General features: G+C 39.2%; 1 protein-coding gene across 4 annotated transcripts in view; it reads right to left on the bottom strand.

Annotated features, from left to right (window-relative positions):
- LOC134508143 (histone-arginine methyltransferase CARM1-like) overlaps nt 1-16927 on the bottom strand; it is a 72883-nt gene that overhangs the window by 15477 nt on the left and 40479 nt on the right. For all 4 annotated transcript variants that reach the window (XM_063319256.1, XM_063319258.1, XM_063319257.1 and 1 more), the window contains exons 5-7: nt 15580-15690; nt 6403-6580; nt 3913-4003 (exon numbers count right to left, since the gene is read on the bottom strand). In XM_063319256.1, coding sequence (XP_063175326.1) covers nt 3913-4003; nt 6403-6580; nt 15580-15690 — 380 coding nt within the window. The remainder of the gene's footprint in view (nt 1-3912; nt 4004-6402; nt 6581-15579; nt 15691-16927) is intronic.

The raw sequence follows: 16927 nt of genomic DNA, 5'->3' as shown, positions 1-16927 counted from the left end.
ACCAGTCCAGTCACAGCCGTCTGCGCGGCAGTTCGCGCAGGACAGCGCTGAAAGACTGCCAGCCCGGCCAGGTAGCGATGGTGACTACTCGCAAGAAGACCGGGGCATCCATGAGCTCCACACCCACCGGGTCTGATGCAGCCTCTCCGACGGAGCTCCTGTGGGAACGTGCTGCCACACAGACACCAGGCTGTAGGGTGTGCCCTGCTCTTGTGCCGGTGTCGGATGGCAGTGATGGGCACGCCTGTGGGAGATGTGCCCAGGTAGAGGATCTCCTCTGACTAGTCATGGAGCTCAGGGAGGAGGTAAGTAGGTTGAGGAGCATCAGGGAATGCGAGAGGGAGACAGATACTTGGAGTAGAATCCTGCATCCCACGACAGAAACCCAGCAGGCAGACAGAACCCCTGCAACAGAGAACTCCCTGTCCTCTGGCACCTCAGCTGAAGGTGGTGACCTGGAGGACAGGGGGCAATGGCAGGAATTTCCTGCGTGGCGCAACAGGTGCCGCACTCAAGACAGCCCGGCGACTACCCCATCTTCCAGGTGCTATTATGGAACAGGTACAGTGCTCTGCAGAGGAACCTGGATGATGATGAGCACAATAGTTCTCCTACCTTGGAGGCATCAGCGAGGTCTAGTCAGACCTCTCCCTGCATCAAAACCTCTGCGGTAAAGAAGAAAAGATGGGTCCTTGTCATAGGTGACTCCCTACTGAAGGGAGCGGAAGGCCCAATATGCAGGCTGGACCCAGTACATAGGGAGGTCTGCTGCTTCCCTGGGGCCCAGGTCACGGATGTGAAGAGGATGCTTCCTTCCCTGGTACGGCCCTCAGACTACTACCCACTTTTGCTCTTTCAGGTAGGCAGCGACGAGGTAACAAAAGAAGTCCAAGGGCAATGAAGAAAGATTTCAAGACCTTGGGACAGCCGGTCAAGGGATCAGGAGCACAAGTTGTGTTCTCTTCTATCCCCCGAGTTGCGGGGAACGATGAGGGGGAAAATAGGAGGAGGCAGCAGATCAATGCCTCCTGGTGGAGGGAGGTCATCCTCCCCCTCTACTCTGCCCTGGTGAGGCCGCACCTGGAGTACTCCGTCCAGTTCTGGGCTCCCCGGTTCAAGAGGGACAGGGAACTGCTGGAGAGGGTGCAGCAAAGGGCTACAAAGATGATTAGGGGACTGGAGCACCTCTCTTATGAGGAAAGGCTGAGGGATTTGGGTCTCTTCAGTCTGCAAAAAAGACGGCTGAGCAGGGACCTTATCAACACTTCTAAATACTTCAAGGGTGGGTGTCAGGAGGATGGGGCCAGGCTCTTTTCAGTGGTGCCCAGCGGCAGGACAAGAGGTAATGGGCAGAAACTTGAACGTAGGAAGTTCCACCTAAACATGAGGAGGAACTTCTTTACTTTGAGGGTGGCAAAGCACAGGAACAGGCTGCCCAGGGAGGCGGTGGAGTCTCCATCTCTGGAGACATTCAAAACCCGCCTGGACGCGATCCTGTGCAACCTGCTATAGGTGACCCTGCTCTGGCAGGGGGGTTGGACTAGATGATCTCCAGACGTCCCTTCCAACCCTATGATTCTATGATTTGTTGGTTCTTAGAGCACTCAGTAACCTCAGAAGTATTTAATTCTTTAGAACAATCAATGTCCTGGGCACCCATACAAAACTACAACTATGTGGAATGATAGGAGGACTGATACTATAGCCCTCTGCTCTGGGGACATCTCAAGACAGCAATAAACTATATTGTAAGCACACAAACTATTTTGTCTAGGAATATATCAGACAGAACCTGATATACAAGGAGTATCATCAAGGGTAATTGTGTGACATTTCATGAGAATGTTTCAACCAAACTAACCCCAGAAAACATTAAAAGTAGGTAATAAAAAGATCTGTCAAAAACGGGAGACATCCTTTTGCAAAGATGGGTAGAGGAAAGACTGCAGTATGTTGCGACTTAGATACCAACCTGATAACTAACATAATTACAAAGTATTACTACAGCCTGTGATAATAATGTCAATGACAAAACCACTCGGTGCAAAGAGAAATTAGTTACTAAAGCAGACTTGAAATGTCTGATTTTCCCCTTTATGCAATTCTCTGGAAGCCTTGCAGTAGTTGATAGATAATTCAGCTTATTAAATGTAGGCATGTAGAATAACTGGAATCAAATCATGACAGGTAGGTACAGGTGAAGTTCTCTTTCTTTTTTTTTTTTTTGTTTTGAATGCAGATGGTGTATTTATGTTAACAAACTATAAGAAACTAATCTAGCTGGACCATTTAGTCTCAACTGTACAATTCTTAAACAAGAAAAGGCAGCAGAATTTTTCCCACCACCAATAACATCACCATATATGTCAGTGTTCATCGATGTACACACACATGCACTGTATCTACCCCCCAGGTATTCCACAGAGATCTTACATTTATTACAAATGAAGATGAAGCTTCCCAAGCAGTCTGAAATGAAATGCTTTCATTGTGGCACTAACATCCAGTCCTGTATAGACCTGGAAAAAAAAGCTGTATTTCTGCTTCAAACTACTAAGTATATATCTATTTTCTTTATTAAGTGATGAAAAATCTGCATTGTGGTATAACATTGTGCTTCAGTCTTGTAATTTATGTATCATTGATGTGTCATGTATATAAACAAAAATAACAGGATCTTTGGGAAGAGGGTCCTGAATGACAGCTGAGATGTAAAAACTCATCAGAAGTTACTTCTACCTTCTTTTCTCAGTCTCTTAGCATAGAAAAATACTGTTGCAGTTTTTGTGATCATAAATATGCAACGCAAACATTTCATAACTGGCTCAACCTACACAGTGAGACAAAAGACCACAAACTGGCTGTATAAAGTAACATTGCCAGACAAAAGTTTCAGCATGTAAATCACTCAAATTTCTCTCACTCCTTTAATCACTGTAGAAATAGGAAGATTTTGTCACAGCTCTACTTCAGGGATAGCCAGAAGAAACCTTCTAAGTAGGAGCAGTTCTACTGTAACTTAGGCATGGAAGAAAATATTGTCTTTAACCTGTGAAACCAACCAATAGGTTTGATGAAGACCACTTCATGTTCACATTCCGCACTGCAAACTGAAAGAACTGTTAAGAGGCTGCATTTATCATCTTCCAGAAGATTTAAAAATAAGTTAACCCCAGAATTCCACAGTACCTTTTATCCAAAACCTTTAAATAATAATCTCTAAATGGCCAATTTCTAAATTAACAGATCTGTATCACATGAAGGACTGGAGATGTTTAAAAATAAACCTGCCGTTTGCTGAAATGGAATCATCTCAATTTCTCCTCATTAGAATATTGGTGTAAATTTTCCCTCCTATATAGAGCACAGCAACAGCTCAACAGTGGATAGTAGCAGTATGATACTCCAAGGCAAAAGCAGTACAACTTACGCTAGATAAAGCTGCATGAAAAGTTGAGGTGGACAGAAAGTAACTACCAAATTGGAAATTGTTCAGGACATGGGAATTAATACTTATTCTCTGTAAAGGCTGCCAAGGAATCTTTCCTGTGCTCAGGCACCTGGGACCTCAGGCAATACCGTGATCACCATCCACAGCATACTACGCTTTGGTGTAGCAAAGGAAACACTAGCACCTGATTCACAGTCAACTCTTCGTCTCATGATGGATGCTCCATGGAGTCAATTCCTCTTTCAAAGAGAGACCCAGTCAGCTCTGTCACTTCCTGAGAGATCCTTTAGAGTTACATAATAAACAGTACGACTGTAGGCCAGAGCAGAAGTGAACGTGGAAAACGTAAAAGCATTCTCCTCCAATGTTGACAGATAGGCTACGCTGAATCAAAGAACTGATTTAATTTTTAACCTTTACTGAATCTTGGATAAAAATAAAATGACATAAATAACCATTACCAAAAATTGGCTCTGGAGTAGTGTTCCATGTACAGCTGCTCATCGGAAAAAGGAGCCAAATGAATGTCACTGTATGTTGGGAACATCATTCCTAGTAAACAAAACAGAATATAAAGTAGAAAGGCAAGTATTCAAGAAGCATTTGGACAATGCTCTTAAATACATGTTTTAATGTTAAGGTTGCTCCATGTGGAGTAAGGAGTTGGACTCGATGATTCTCCTGAGTCCCTTCCAACTTAGGATATTCTATGATTCTACTGTCCCCAGACGTTTCTACAGAAATGTCTTCACTAGCAAGAAACCACCATTTCAGAAGCAGCAACCATCATACACTTCAGATATCTTAACATTTATTTTCATTAATGCATGAGTTACTGAAATGTGAATATGCTGAAGCAGTTAGTAAAAAAGTCAGTCCAGAACAATTTATGGAACAGCCCAGAATACGTAAAGTCCTAATAATTTTATGTTCCTATATCAAATATTTGAATTATTTAGCTTCCTTCAAATGAAGTGAAATGCTATCTATTAAATACCTTCTCAACACTCTCCAGTGGAATTGTAGCACCTTCTTTGCTTATAGCTAACCTAATAAATATAACATCTGTGTGAACAAGTTGCATTAAAGCTCAGACTTAATCTTGAATTAAACTGCTAGGTATGGTTCTGGTCAAATTTAGAAGAATAGTTATACTCACTTCACTCTTAAGAGTTTTATCTAGGAAACTCATAGCAAGTCAGAGTAAATACTGAAAATTTTACAAATACAAAAATAGGTACTACACCTTTTTTTTTCTTTTCTTTTTTTACAGACGTTGAAGTTGAGAAACAGCATTTTATTTGCATGAAGTGGCAAATCAGTGACAGAGCAAGGAATGAAATCCTGATCTACTAGTTTGCATGAATCCATTTCCATTAGGATCTTGCACTCTAACGGCTCAGGAAATCAGAGGAATTACCTTCCATTATTTTCTGTGGACAGTGTATCAGACTGCCTAGCAGCTTAAATGAAAGCCCTTGTATTCTATTGTACGTGTGTCAATGGAAACAGGAAACAAAGCCTGGTCATTTTGAACTACACTTGAGCATACTTCTTCACCCTTTTTTAATCTGGTATAAAACACAATGCAAAATTGAAGGGGAGGACAGGCAAAGGAGGGGAGGGAAAAGAAAACAGCTTTCCTTTTCTAAGTACATCATGTAGGCAGAGTCCACAGGAACTTAAATAAAGAACAACACCCACTCACAGAATTGGCATGCTTTTTAAGACTGGCTGTGGGGAGAGCATTAACAAGTTTGCAGAGAATTTCAGACAGAAAGTTTCCAAACCTAACTGCTACTAAATATTAGCAACTTACTCAAAATGTCACAATTTCAGCTCACTTCTCATACAATCATTAAGTTTAATAATGACCACATAAGGTGATTCATTCCCACTGTAAAAGTGAGCAATCAGAAAGTTAGGCATGTATCTTTAAAAGTATTCACTCATTTAAAACTGAAAATGAGCTGCCTACTGATCAGTTTACAGGAGCCCTCCTCTGAAACTGGGCCCTAAGAATCTAAACGTGAGACTTAAGATCAGTGGATGAGTTGGAAAATAGTACCCAAACGGGCTTTGCAAGTTTGAAACAACTCAACATCAAAGTCATTAGCTCTCTGCATTGAGACACAGATCCAGCCCATGCTTCAAGAACTTCCATGCTGCAGAAATTCTACTGGAAAAAGGTCTCTTTTAAAGGAGACTTATAGAGACTTCATAGTTCATTTTCAGCAGTTCACGTAGAAAGATTTGTCATTCAGCAACTGGACACCCAGATTTGGCTCTCAAAGATTCCCATAAGGCCATGGAACTTAAAGATTGCCTTCAAAACTCCTCCAGACACAAGAGGGATGAAAGACAGAGCACTGAATGCTGTGAATCTCCCACATGTCACTCTAAAGTCAACATCCAAGCATTAGAATAAGGTATTTGGGAGAAGTCCCATGAAAGGAAATCAAAACAAATTGAACTTCACAGTCTTCCCAAAAACCATATATTAGAGTCTTGCCACAAAAAAAAAAAAAAAAAAAAAAAAGCGTATCCTTATTTGACCATTCTGCTCTCATTTACATTCCACTGTCTGGCAGTTGAGGCTAGTGTGCCATCATCTATTGCGATATGTTACAACAGAGATGCAATCATATTGTATACAGCAGCAGGTTAAGATTAAAACACAAGCAGAACTCAGCAGTGCAACAGCAGCACACTCAAAAGCTACTTGTGCTGTGAAACAGCCAGAAGTCAGAGCACAGCACAATAGCAATGGCGGCTGCCTCATTATATTAATTCCCTTGGGCCCCCTGGATGTTGGTGTTAGAGATGGAATGAGGGTATAAAACCAGACAATCCTGGACTACCAATTCAATAATTCTTTTTCTTCTTCTTTCAGAAGCTTTTTATCTTTCTTTCGCTATGTGGGGGTGGGGGAGCTGTGGTGACACACTCACCGTTTGAGTTCAACCATTTTTTGGCATGAAGGTAACTTTCCAACATCCTTTCATTGAACAGCATATAACCCATCGGTTCAGAAATTACCACATCAACACTCTCAGGCAGGGAGATCTCCTCAATTTTTCCAGACAGAACTGTGATCTTGTCAGAAAGGTTGTTGCTTCTCACCAACAGCTGGAGGAAAAACAAAAGCATACGGAAAGTGTTGACTCCTTTGATTAGCAGAATTTATATCAGAGATCTTTAATTAGCATTAAACCACCCATAATGTAAACCAACTACCTCGTTCTATTAATCAGACTAAAATAGAAAGGTAACGTATTTTTCCCTGCTAATCAGAATTTCTAAACACTGAGGCTCACTGGAGCAAACTCCAGGAAATGCATTGTGTGGAATCAGCAGGTGACAGTACAAGTACTGTTGCCCTGTAAGAGATAACTGTAATCAATATCTACAAGAAAAAATATCTATCTATCAGGGAAAGATGGCTATTTTAATTCAATACATAAGATTACAAAGAAAGGGTTTCATAATTCTCCAAATTTTTAAAAATTCTGTTCTTGAGGGAGTTACATAGTCATAAAAGGATGAAGAAACTCAAGTGCTAAAAAGTTGGCAGTAAGTAATTTCTAAGCGTAAATGGCGCATATTCACATAAACACAATTAAATGGGCCAGTTCGTAGAGCCAGGATACTGGAGATTTATCCAATTCTATGTGCATAGTGAACCTCGGAGAAAAATGTTTAATGAACAGAAGAAATGGACCTAAAATTTTATATTCAACCCAGCAAGTTATAATGGAAAAGAACAACCTTTTCAAAGCCTCTGTATATCTAGACATATACCTATGCATATCCTACTTGGCTGTGCTGTACTCAGATATACAGGGAAATATCTAAACCTCTTATGTTTAAATAAGGAGTAGAATCTGGGCTATTCTGGCACAAACTTATAAAGAAGCAATTATTTCACACTAATTTGAGGTGTCTGCTGGAAGACTCTGTAAAATGAAGCACCCTTTGCAACAGCACAGTAGGAGATTTGTATTGATGTCCAGAAATACCAGGAAAAACAAGTATACGCAATCCAGTAAGTAACAGAAAACACTCACTCACAGATGTACTTGCGCTGGTATGATTGTAACATCAATAGAAGTGCACAATTACTTCAGCAAACCTTTTCCAAAACAGACTGGGCCTTAGGTAACAGCGATCAAACTTATGACTCATTCTAACTAACGAAAGACGGACTAATGTTATTAGCTAGTTCACTGAAATGTGAATATGCTAAAGCAGTCAGTAAAAAACTCAACCCAGAACAACGTATAGAAGAGACCAGAATACTTCATAAAGTCCTAATAATTTTATGTTCCTATATCAAATATTTGAATTATTTAGCTTCCTTCAAATGAAGTGAAATGCTATCTATTAAATAACTTCTCAATACTCTCCAGTGGAATTGTAGCACCTTTTTTGCTTATAGCTAACCGAAGCTGTGTGAACGATTTGCATTAAAGCTTGAATGATACAATTAATCATTTTCAGCCATAACCTACCAATATAAACTACATGCTAATATGATAAATAAAACCACTACAGAAAACAAAAATAATTGTATGCCAACATGCTATCAATTAGGTAAATAACATTTCTGCTTCTTTTGCTGAGAAGTGTTTGTATCAATTTCTAAGAACAGGTTGACAGATTTTGGTTTAAAAGATCTTTATAACACAGACTATGTGAGCAGACACATGATGTGATTTCATTTTGGAAATGAAATTACCATTTTTCTCACAGGAGAATTCTGAATCTAAAAATAGCTGTCAAATAACAGCTCAGCAGCAGCATGGATGTGCAAAAGCAAGAATCCTAACTCATTTCAGAGCGACAGATAACTCACATAGTCCGCTAGAGGGCAGCAGAAAATTACAATACCTCTATCACATGCAGTGGAGATGCTTGTTTTAGGAAAATTTTTACTTTTACTGTAAATACTAGGATGGAGACAAACAGAAAAGTTTTTTCATTGCTATTTTGCATTATTATTATTATTACACAACTTAAAAAAATCTTCAATGTTTATTTGCTTTTCTTCCCTTAGATACAACAAAAGCAAAGAAAACTCTAAAAAACACTGTCAGTACTAATCACCTCCTTTAGAGTGTAGCTATGACTTGGTAAAGCTAAAGTTCCCTGTGCTTTTGGCCTTCTGAATCTTAACACAGGTAGAAGGTCCATTTTTAAAAGGAATTTAGCCTAGGTTTTGGCTACAGAGTCTCCGGGAACAGAAACCTCTGCTTATACACACGAAGTTCTTCTCAGTGTCCCACCCATACGCTCTGATAGTGGTCTGAAGAATCAAGGCAATTCTGCATCTGCCAAAAATCTCAGTCTGTGCTCCGAGACTGTCAGGAAGCCAATGAATGCCAGTTCAAGCAAGTATTTTTACATGCATATCTGAGACAGACTAGATCAAGAAGTTGATTTATTTCAGGGAGAAGATAACTCGTTTTATGGCAGCTATTTTTTTTTGTGATTTTTACACCTGTTTAATTAGAGTTAATTAATACTTCATAGCTAGCTGGATTGGTGGCAATTAAAAGCAAGTTTTGAAAGTTTTAAACATCTACCTTTTTTAAAATTATTTTTTAAACACAACGATGACTTTTCTGAAACTGAAATTTACCACGCATTGATGAACTCTGATTGGTGGCTCATTATCACATGAACAGAAGCAAAAATCAATTAATTGACATGAAATATTGGAGAGCTACAGTCTCACACAAATTCCATGCACCTCTTTTCTACAACAGTAACATTCTACATAAGTAATAGAAATAATTTGCAAGAGACACAGAACACAAGCATATTCTATGAAATGCACATAAAACACTGTTATCTTCTACTCCCAGGCACTATTAGTCCAAAACTGAGATGTATAAATAAATAAATAAATAAATCACTTTGAGGAGGCTATAAGGAGGAGGCTAAACATCTATAAACTAACTCTTTGTCCCAAATATTTCTATCTGGTTTGAACTGAACTTATTTCTGACAGGATTATTATGTTAATTCACCCTCTGCAGCATGTTCATGACTTGAGGGTTTTAAACATAGAAAGTTATTTCTGCCATCACCAATATGACTTTGGTGCTCAGACAGGAATATTGGGCATGCCATTTAAAAAATATGCCTTAAACAAACTCTTTCTTCATCTCTTATACGGATACCCCCAACACATATCTTCATCTTGACAGCTTGCTGTTTTTACTAATCTAATTGGAAGCTTCTTTTCTAAATATTAGCAAATTTTGTGTCTTTAAAAAAAAAATCTTATTGGCAACTGAAGAACAAGCAGCTAAGGGTGATGGCAGTACAGTTTTTTAATTCAGTGCCTTTGGGAATCAATAGAAAATCTGTGGCAAAAGGAGAGGAGGCATATCTGAGTGGGTGTTTTAACAATGTTTTCACCTCCCACACGGTTTTTCATAAAATCCTGCAACCACCAAGTTATGGTCAGCAAATTGTGTATGAACAAAAGGAGCAAAGTAGTTTCAATATTTCATGGCTTTAGTGAAGGAAAAAAAAAAAACAGGGCGGGGGGAAAATACCACCCAGTATCTTATAATTTTGTCAGCGACTGAAAGGAATGTGTTATTTTCAACAGCCACACTCTCTTGAGATTCTCTGGGATTTCAGAAGACTTTGAAAGCAGGGCAAGATTGCCGTGAGACGGATGATAAAATTGATACTTTAAAATAACATACAAACAGTTAAATTTGTATCTGGTATATGCATTCACTTCAAATGAGCTGCACCAGCCTGCCACCAAATGTGCCCATGTTGGTGTTCTGGCTATTTTTTCCTTTCCTTCATGGCAGCATTCACAAAAATTAAATGCTCAAAAGCCTTTTGTAAAATAGTAAGGGTTTGTTTGACAACAAACAGATGAAAACAGATCTCTCTAATACACACAGGTAAGCAGAAACTTCTCACATACATCTCTCCTCATGAAAGGTCCAGTTTTATATCCAGACACAGCAGATCTCTCACCCAATGAAACAGAGAAACAAAAAGAGTCACAAAACCATTCTGTAAGCCTAATAAACGATGTCATGGATCATACAAAGCTACGGAGCCTTCTTACTGCAGCTAAAGGAGGCATCATGCTCGCAGGCTCTCCTCCTGCCAGGGCACTTCAACCACCCCGACACCTGCTGGAAAAGCAGCACGTGAGCTGTAGGCAACCCAGGAGACTCGTGGAATGCGTGGAGGATAACTTCTTAAGGCAGGTAATAGACAGCGCTACCAAAGGGGATGTGATACTGGACCTGATGGCCACCAACGCAAATGAGCTAATCGGTGACGTCAAGAGTGGAGGCAGCCTGGACTGCAGTGATCATGTACTGGTGGTGCTCACAGTCCTCAGGTACACGGGTCAGGAGAAGGGTAAAGTCAGGACCCTGAATTTTAGGAAAGCAAACTTCCAGCTCTTCAAAGAGTACTCAACAGGACACCCTGGGAAACTGCCCTCTGGGACAAGGCAGCAGAACAGAGCTGGCAGATCTTTAAGGACACTTTCTGTCGAGTGCAAGAGCTCTCGATCCCCAGGTGTAAGAAATCAGGAGAGGAAGGCAAGAGACCAGCATGGATGAGTTGAGACCTGCTGGTCAAACTAAAGGGCAAGAAGGAAATGCACAGGCAGAGGAAGCAGGGACAGGTATCCTGGGAAGAGTATAGGGATGCTGCCCTGTTGTGTAGGGATGGGGTCAGGAATGCCAAGGCACAGCTGGAGCTGAACTTGGCAAGGGACACAAGGAATACTAAGAAGGGCTTCTACAGGCGTGTCAGCCAGAAAGGGAAGGTCAAAGAGAGCGTACTCCCCTGATGAACACAACTGGAAAGCTGGCAACAAAGGATGAGGAGAAGTCTGAGGTACTCAACAACATTTTTGCCTCAGTTTTCACTGGCAAAATCTCTTCCCACACCTCTGGAGTGGGTGGACCACAAGGCAGGGACTCGGGGAGCAAAGTCCCTCCCACTGTATGAGAAGATCAGGTTTGTGACCACCTGAGGAAAAATGAACATACGTAAGTCTATGGGACCTGATGAGATGCCTCCCAGAGTCCTGAGGGAACTGGCTGATGTTGCCAAGCCACTCTCCATGATATTTGAAAAGTCATGGCAGTCTGGTGGAGTCCCTGGTGACTGGAAAAAGGGAAACATTGCACCCATTTAAAAAAGGGTAGAAAGGAGGACCCTGGGAGCTACCGACCTGTCAGCCTCACCTCTGTGCCTGGGAAGATCATGGAACAGATCCTCCTAGAACCCATGCTAAGGCACATGGAGGACAGGGAGGTGATTTGAGACAGCCAGCATGGCTTCACCAAGGGCAAGTCCTGCCTGACCAACCTCGTGGCCTTCTATGATGGAGTGACTACCTCAGCGGACAAGGGAAGAGCTACGGATATCATCTATCTATCTGGACTTCTGAAAGGCCTTTGACACGGTCCCCCACAACATCCTTCTCTCTAAACTGGAGAAATATGTATTTGATCAGTGACGTGGTTGGTGGACAAGAAATTATCTGGGTGATCACATCCAGAGGGTAGTGGTCAACGGCTCAATGTCTGGATGGAGACCAGTAATGAGTTGTGTCCCTCAGGGAACCGGTGCTGCTTAATATCATCATCAATGACAGAGACAGTGGGATTGAGTGGACCCTCAGCAAGTTTGCAGACCACACCAAGGTGAGTGGTGCAGCTGACACACCTGGGGGACAGGGTGCCATTCAGAAACTATTGTCTGTGTTCGTGAAAAAACGATATCCAATAGGTAGACCAGACTAACATGAAATTAAACAATAGGTGACACTACTATTAATTCATAATTCCTTTGAATGCTATTCTTTTCAGTGTAGGGAAACGGCAAAATAGTGGAGAGGGGAATAAATATTACGTTCCTTGGACTGTAATAATGAGTTGCATTTTAAAATTATATATATTCGGAATTAATCTTCTGTTGTCATTTTCAGCTTAAATGCAAATCAAACTTGTCTAATGTAAACCTGTATAAGCTTCACTGGAATTATGTCAAACATATAGCAACCATAAGAAAGAGGCTCACATCTGTCTAGCTTTTCTGAACAGCTTAATGAGGCCATGGAACAAAACAGAAACGCAAGTATACTGCAAACCGATCAAAAAGCCACCCAACTACTACACATAACACAGTGATAGAGACACGAGATACTCTCCAGCAAATACCTAAAATAAATGAGTGGCCAAGCAACAACAGTATGTTTCCTAATACAGCAGCTTCTACGAATTTTCCCTCCAACAGAATTTTCAAACATTATACTACTGCACATCTATAAACAGTACAGTTTTCAACACTGTCAAATAGGCATCTGACTCCTGGTAACTGAACTGTAGTGCTAAATTTTTAATATCATTCTTTCAAAATAAACCTCCAACCATGAAGAGGAATTTACTGTAAACCCAAGAAATCTCTCAGTAAGAAGTATTACACCATTAATTTGCATTGTTCAAATATAATTTCCTTTCATTCAGTAGTTCATTGTATTCATTTCAAGTATTCTGTATTAAAATAGAAAAAAAATAAAAAAAGGAACAAGACTCGTTAATCTCACATTCAATATTATCACACAGACCTGAAACAGATGAACAATACAATAAATCCATATAGAAATGAGAGAAGAAATGGATGGAAAGTAATGGTCTTCTCTTAATCCAGATACTTGATAATCCATACTAATGAAATCCCACTGTCGAATATTAAGAGGTGATAAATAAGAGTACCTAAGGCTAAGCATCTTTATACTCAATAAACTTAAATTCTTAAAACATATTATGTGTTAATAGATTAGATGATCTCAATACAGTTCACGAGTAATTTCACAAGAACTTATGACTATAGAAGTCCATTACATTTCTTATGAATACTGAGTACCATTTGGGAAGTAGACGGAGAAGGAAATGACCAAAAATCTATGAATTATCAAACCAAGACTCTCACGTTTTAGCCAGTATTTGCCAGTATCTACAGCTGCTTAAGGTTCTTTACTTCTCTTTATCAATCATAGTTTTAAGCAGTTCAGCATTTCATCCACCCCAAGAGAAAAGCAATTCAATTTCTAAAACCAATGGATCAATGCTATTTCTCTACCAGTAAGTTGCCAGGTATATCACTCACATTTACATTGCATTAAAAAATACACAATATTTGATACACTACAGATGCAGCATGTGCGATTTCACAACTAGTGATTTTGCTTACTTCTGACTGGAGTCAAGTTCAAACCTGTGACCGAAAACTTAAAAAAAACAAACCACATTATACTCACTACTACACAGTACACTACTATTAGGAAAAGCAAGTTCTCTTTTGCTCTTTGTGTTATGCTTTCATAAATAAAACTTCTGTCTATTACGAAACAAAGACACTGTACAAAATCTTATCTGTTTACAAAATCCTGTGTGAAATAAGAACCACCCTCCACCCTTCCGGCTGAGAGATACCTTCCATATATTAACATTTTTACTATTTTTGAAAGGTCTGACAAAATGACAGACATCAGAAAACACATCCCTTTAATTACAAAGAATCTTTCTAATTATTCAAATCATAATAAGAAAATAGAAATGTTCTTTCAGTACACATATGCCATGTCAGGCTAGTACATCATCACCAATTCCAAACTTAACACAGACATAAGAAGAAAACATTTGTCAATAGCAACACAAATGAGGCAGAAGTAGAAAATGATTGTATGAGAAAACATTTTTCCCAAATACATAAATTAATGCAAAATGTGTATGGGGAGATTACTGAATCCCGTATTTAAACTGGAATGAAAAATACAAATAATTTATACATTAATAACTACTTCTATCTGGAGAGAAATGAAAATGTCTAATATCCACGTTTTTCTTCTTTAAGACCTAAACAGATTATCTCAATTTCCAACAGCAATGCTTTTTCTTCACAATGTTACAGTTGACAATTGGTGCTCGCCAGCCTTCACCAAGAGCAAGGCTGGATGGCTGGATCAGGACATACAGGAGGAACTTTCACTGAACTGAGGAATGCTCACTGTGTGGACTTAGAGGAACTATGGACTCCTAATGTTGCACATGGACATTTACATTCTAGACCAGTACAGCAAAAAGAAAAATTAACATCCAGATACTGCAAACTTTTTCTAGGTATGGGATGAAAAATCCTCCACCTCACCACTTTTCACCCTCTTCCACATAAAACTATTTCTAAAACTCAGCTAGAGGTGATCAATATTGACAAAATTTATAATGATAATGCTCACACTTCGCCTCACACATTCTGATGTTCACCTAAATCGTCCCTGGAGGTATTTAAAAGATGTGTAGATGTAGTGCTTAGCAATATGGTTTAGTGCTGGTTTTTGTCAGTGTTAGGTCAATGGTTGGACTCGATGATCTTAAAGGTCCCTTCCAATCTCAACAACTCTATGATTCTAAATAAGCAGAGACTGTGAGAGGAAAACACAGAGATTTTTGCTGTTGCTGCTATTTAGGATTAGCACTTTTAAGGACATGAACTTCTCCTAAGGCATTTAGTTATGAATACCACTTTGAGTGCTTAATTTTTATTTTTTTTTAAATGATATTAGAATGCTTAGTAAAAACAATGCCTGAAAAATATCTTTTAAAAGTAAGTGCATTTTTTGGACATGTCCTCTTTAAACCCTAAGAAAACAGTTTTGTAAGAAAGACCTAAATGATCACACTTAGCAGTAGACTAACTCAACTGCCTGATCACACAGATGTTCAAGAGTCTTAGGAAAAAAACACCTAAATGGTTTTTTGCACATGAAAACAACATCTAGTTTATTCTTTTTTCCTTCTGAAAGTAAAAAAAGTTTAATCACAGTTATGACTGTTCACCATTTTTCACAGAAACAACAATCATACGGTTTATTTGTGACATTACATTACATGAGAGCATTTAGAACACATTCAAAAATTACCTTCCAAAAACCGTTGCCCATTAGAGATCTGGCTTCTTACCAAAATCACACTGAAGCCTTCAGCCTTTTTGAGGCGCAGTTCTAGACCTCTCAACATTTTCACTCTACACCATTCTAACACTTGGCTCAGGTGAAAAACACTTACCTCTGCATATTTTGCCATTGAACTGGCTTCAACAGCATAGACTTTTCTAGCTCCAGCCTGCACTGCAAAAAATGAGAGGATTCCTGATCTGCAGCCAACATCTAGGACCACCTTGAAAACAAAAGGCAGACCAAAAGAAACAAAATAATCAAAAAGTCGCTTCCTGACACCTCTTTTAACTATGTGAATTTTCATAGCTGTACCCTGCATTTAGTAAGCCTGGCATTATGCAAAAATATCACTAATTTCACTTGAAAAAGTGAAAAGGCTTGTTAATGAGAAATTTTCATGCCCTTAATCGTTATTTTTGCAGCAATAGCTTATTTTTAAAAGACTGTGGACTATCGTCATGTGTAAATACATGGTTATGGTTTGGAGGCAATAGAATTTTTTTAACCAAGATTCTTTAGGAGAAAAATTTGAAAAACAAGTGTAGTCTGAATACTCTGGGGAGGAGGGAAGACATGTCAGTAATAGTCCTTCGAAGGACTACAGAATCATATCTTCTGCATGAAATCTTGGATAAAACCAAACTACGTAGCTTTGTTCCAATATTGGTTCTGCTTTCTGGTGTCAGTATTAGACATTTAATTGCACTGCTTGATGTGGTCTCTCAAAGGCCCTCAGTTAAACGTAAATCCCAAAGCCTCATTTTCCCCATCAGTCAGGTGGCTCACTTTTTGCAAGCCAAAATGTTGACTGTAAAATGTAGTTATGAGCCTTTTTCTCATACAACCAACTAAAACACTTAGAAATCCCCCTTTTGGTTCCATAACAATTCAAAATCTAAGACAAAGTTTTACTAAAAAAATTAGTGAAAGCTTTAAGGCGACTCCTTCTAAGAGTAAATATAAAGAAGTATATGCAGGTAAGAATTAACTTATTAATGTGAAGAATCCAGCCTCAGATTCATTAGATTCTGAATGAGTTCTTCTTATTCTTTTAAGCTTCAGTAGACACAAATGGTCAATCCAAGCACCACTCCCACCATGTTCTAAAGTAGCTTACCTCTGACAGTGTTTGAATTTATTACCAAGAACTCTATCAAGGGTACAGAATTCATTTTTTCCAGCACAACTCAGATAACCAGTTGTACTTTCTCATACAGCTATTTTATCAAAAACAAACAAGGCTTAGAATTAAAAAAATAAATACACTATCATCGGCTATCCCTTCACTATAGGCAAAAGCGTTTGTATCATAAATCACTACAGAATTTAGGGAAGGAGGCAGCAAAGGTAAAGAAATATATTAGGGGGATGTAGAGTAGGTAGGAAACATTAAGACAAATAGCAATTCAATGAAAAATTTTGCAATAATGGAGGTATTAAAATAATTATGTCCTTTT

Source organism: Chroicocephalus ridibundus, chromosome Z, assembly GCF_963924245.1.
Source record: "Chroicocephalus ridibundus chromosome Z, bChrRid1.1, whole genome shotgun sequence".
NCBI classification, from domain to species: domain Eukaryota; kingdom Metazoa; phylum Chordata; class Aves; order Charadriiformes; family Laridae; genus Chroicocephalus; species Chroicocephalus ridibundus.
This window is presented reverse-complemented; position numbering and strand designations above follow the sequence as displayed.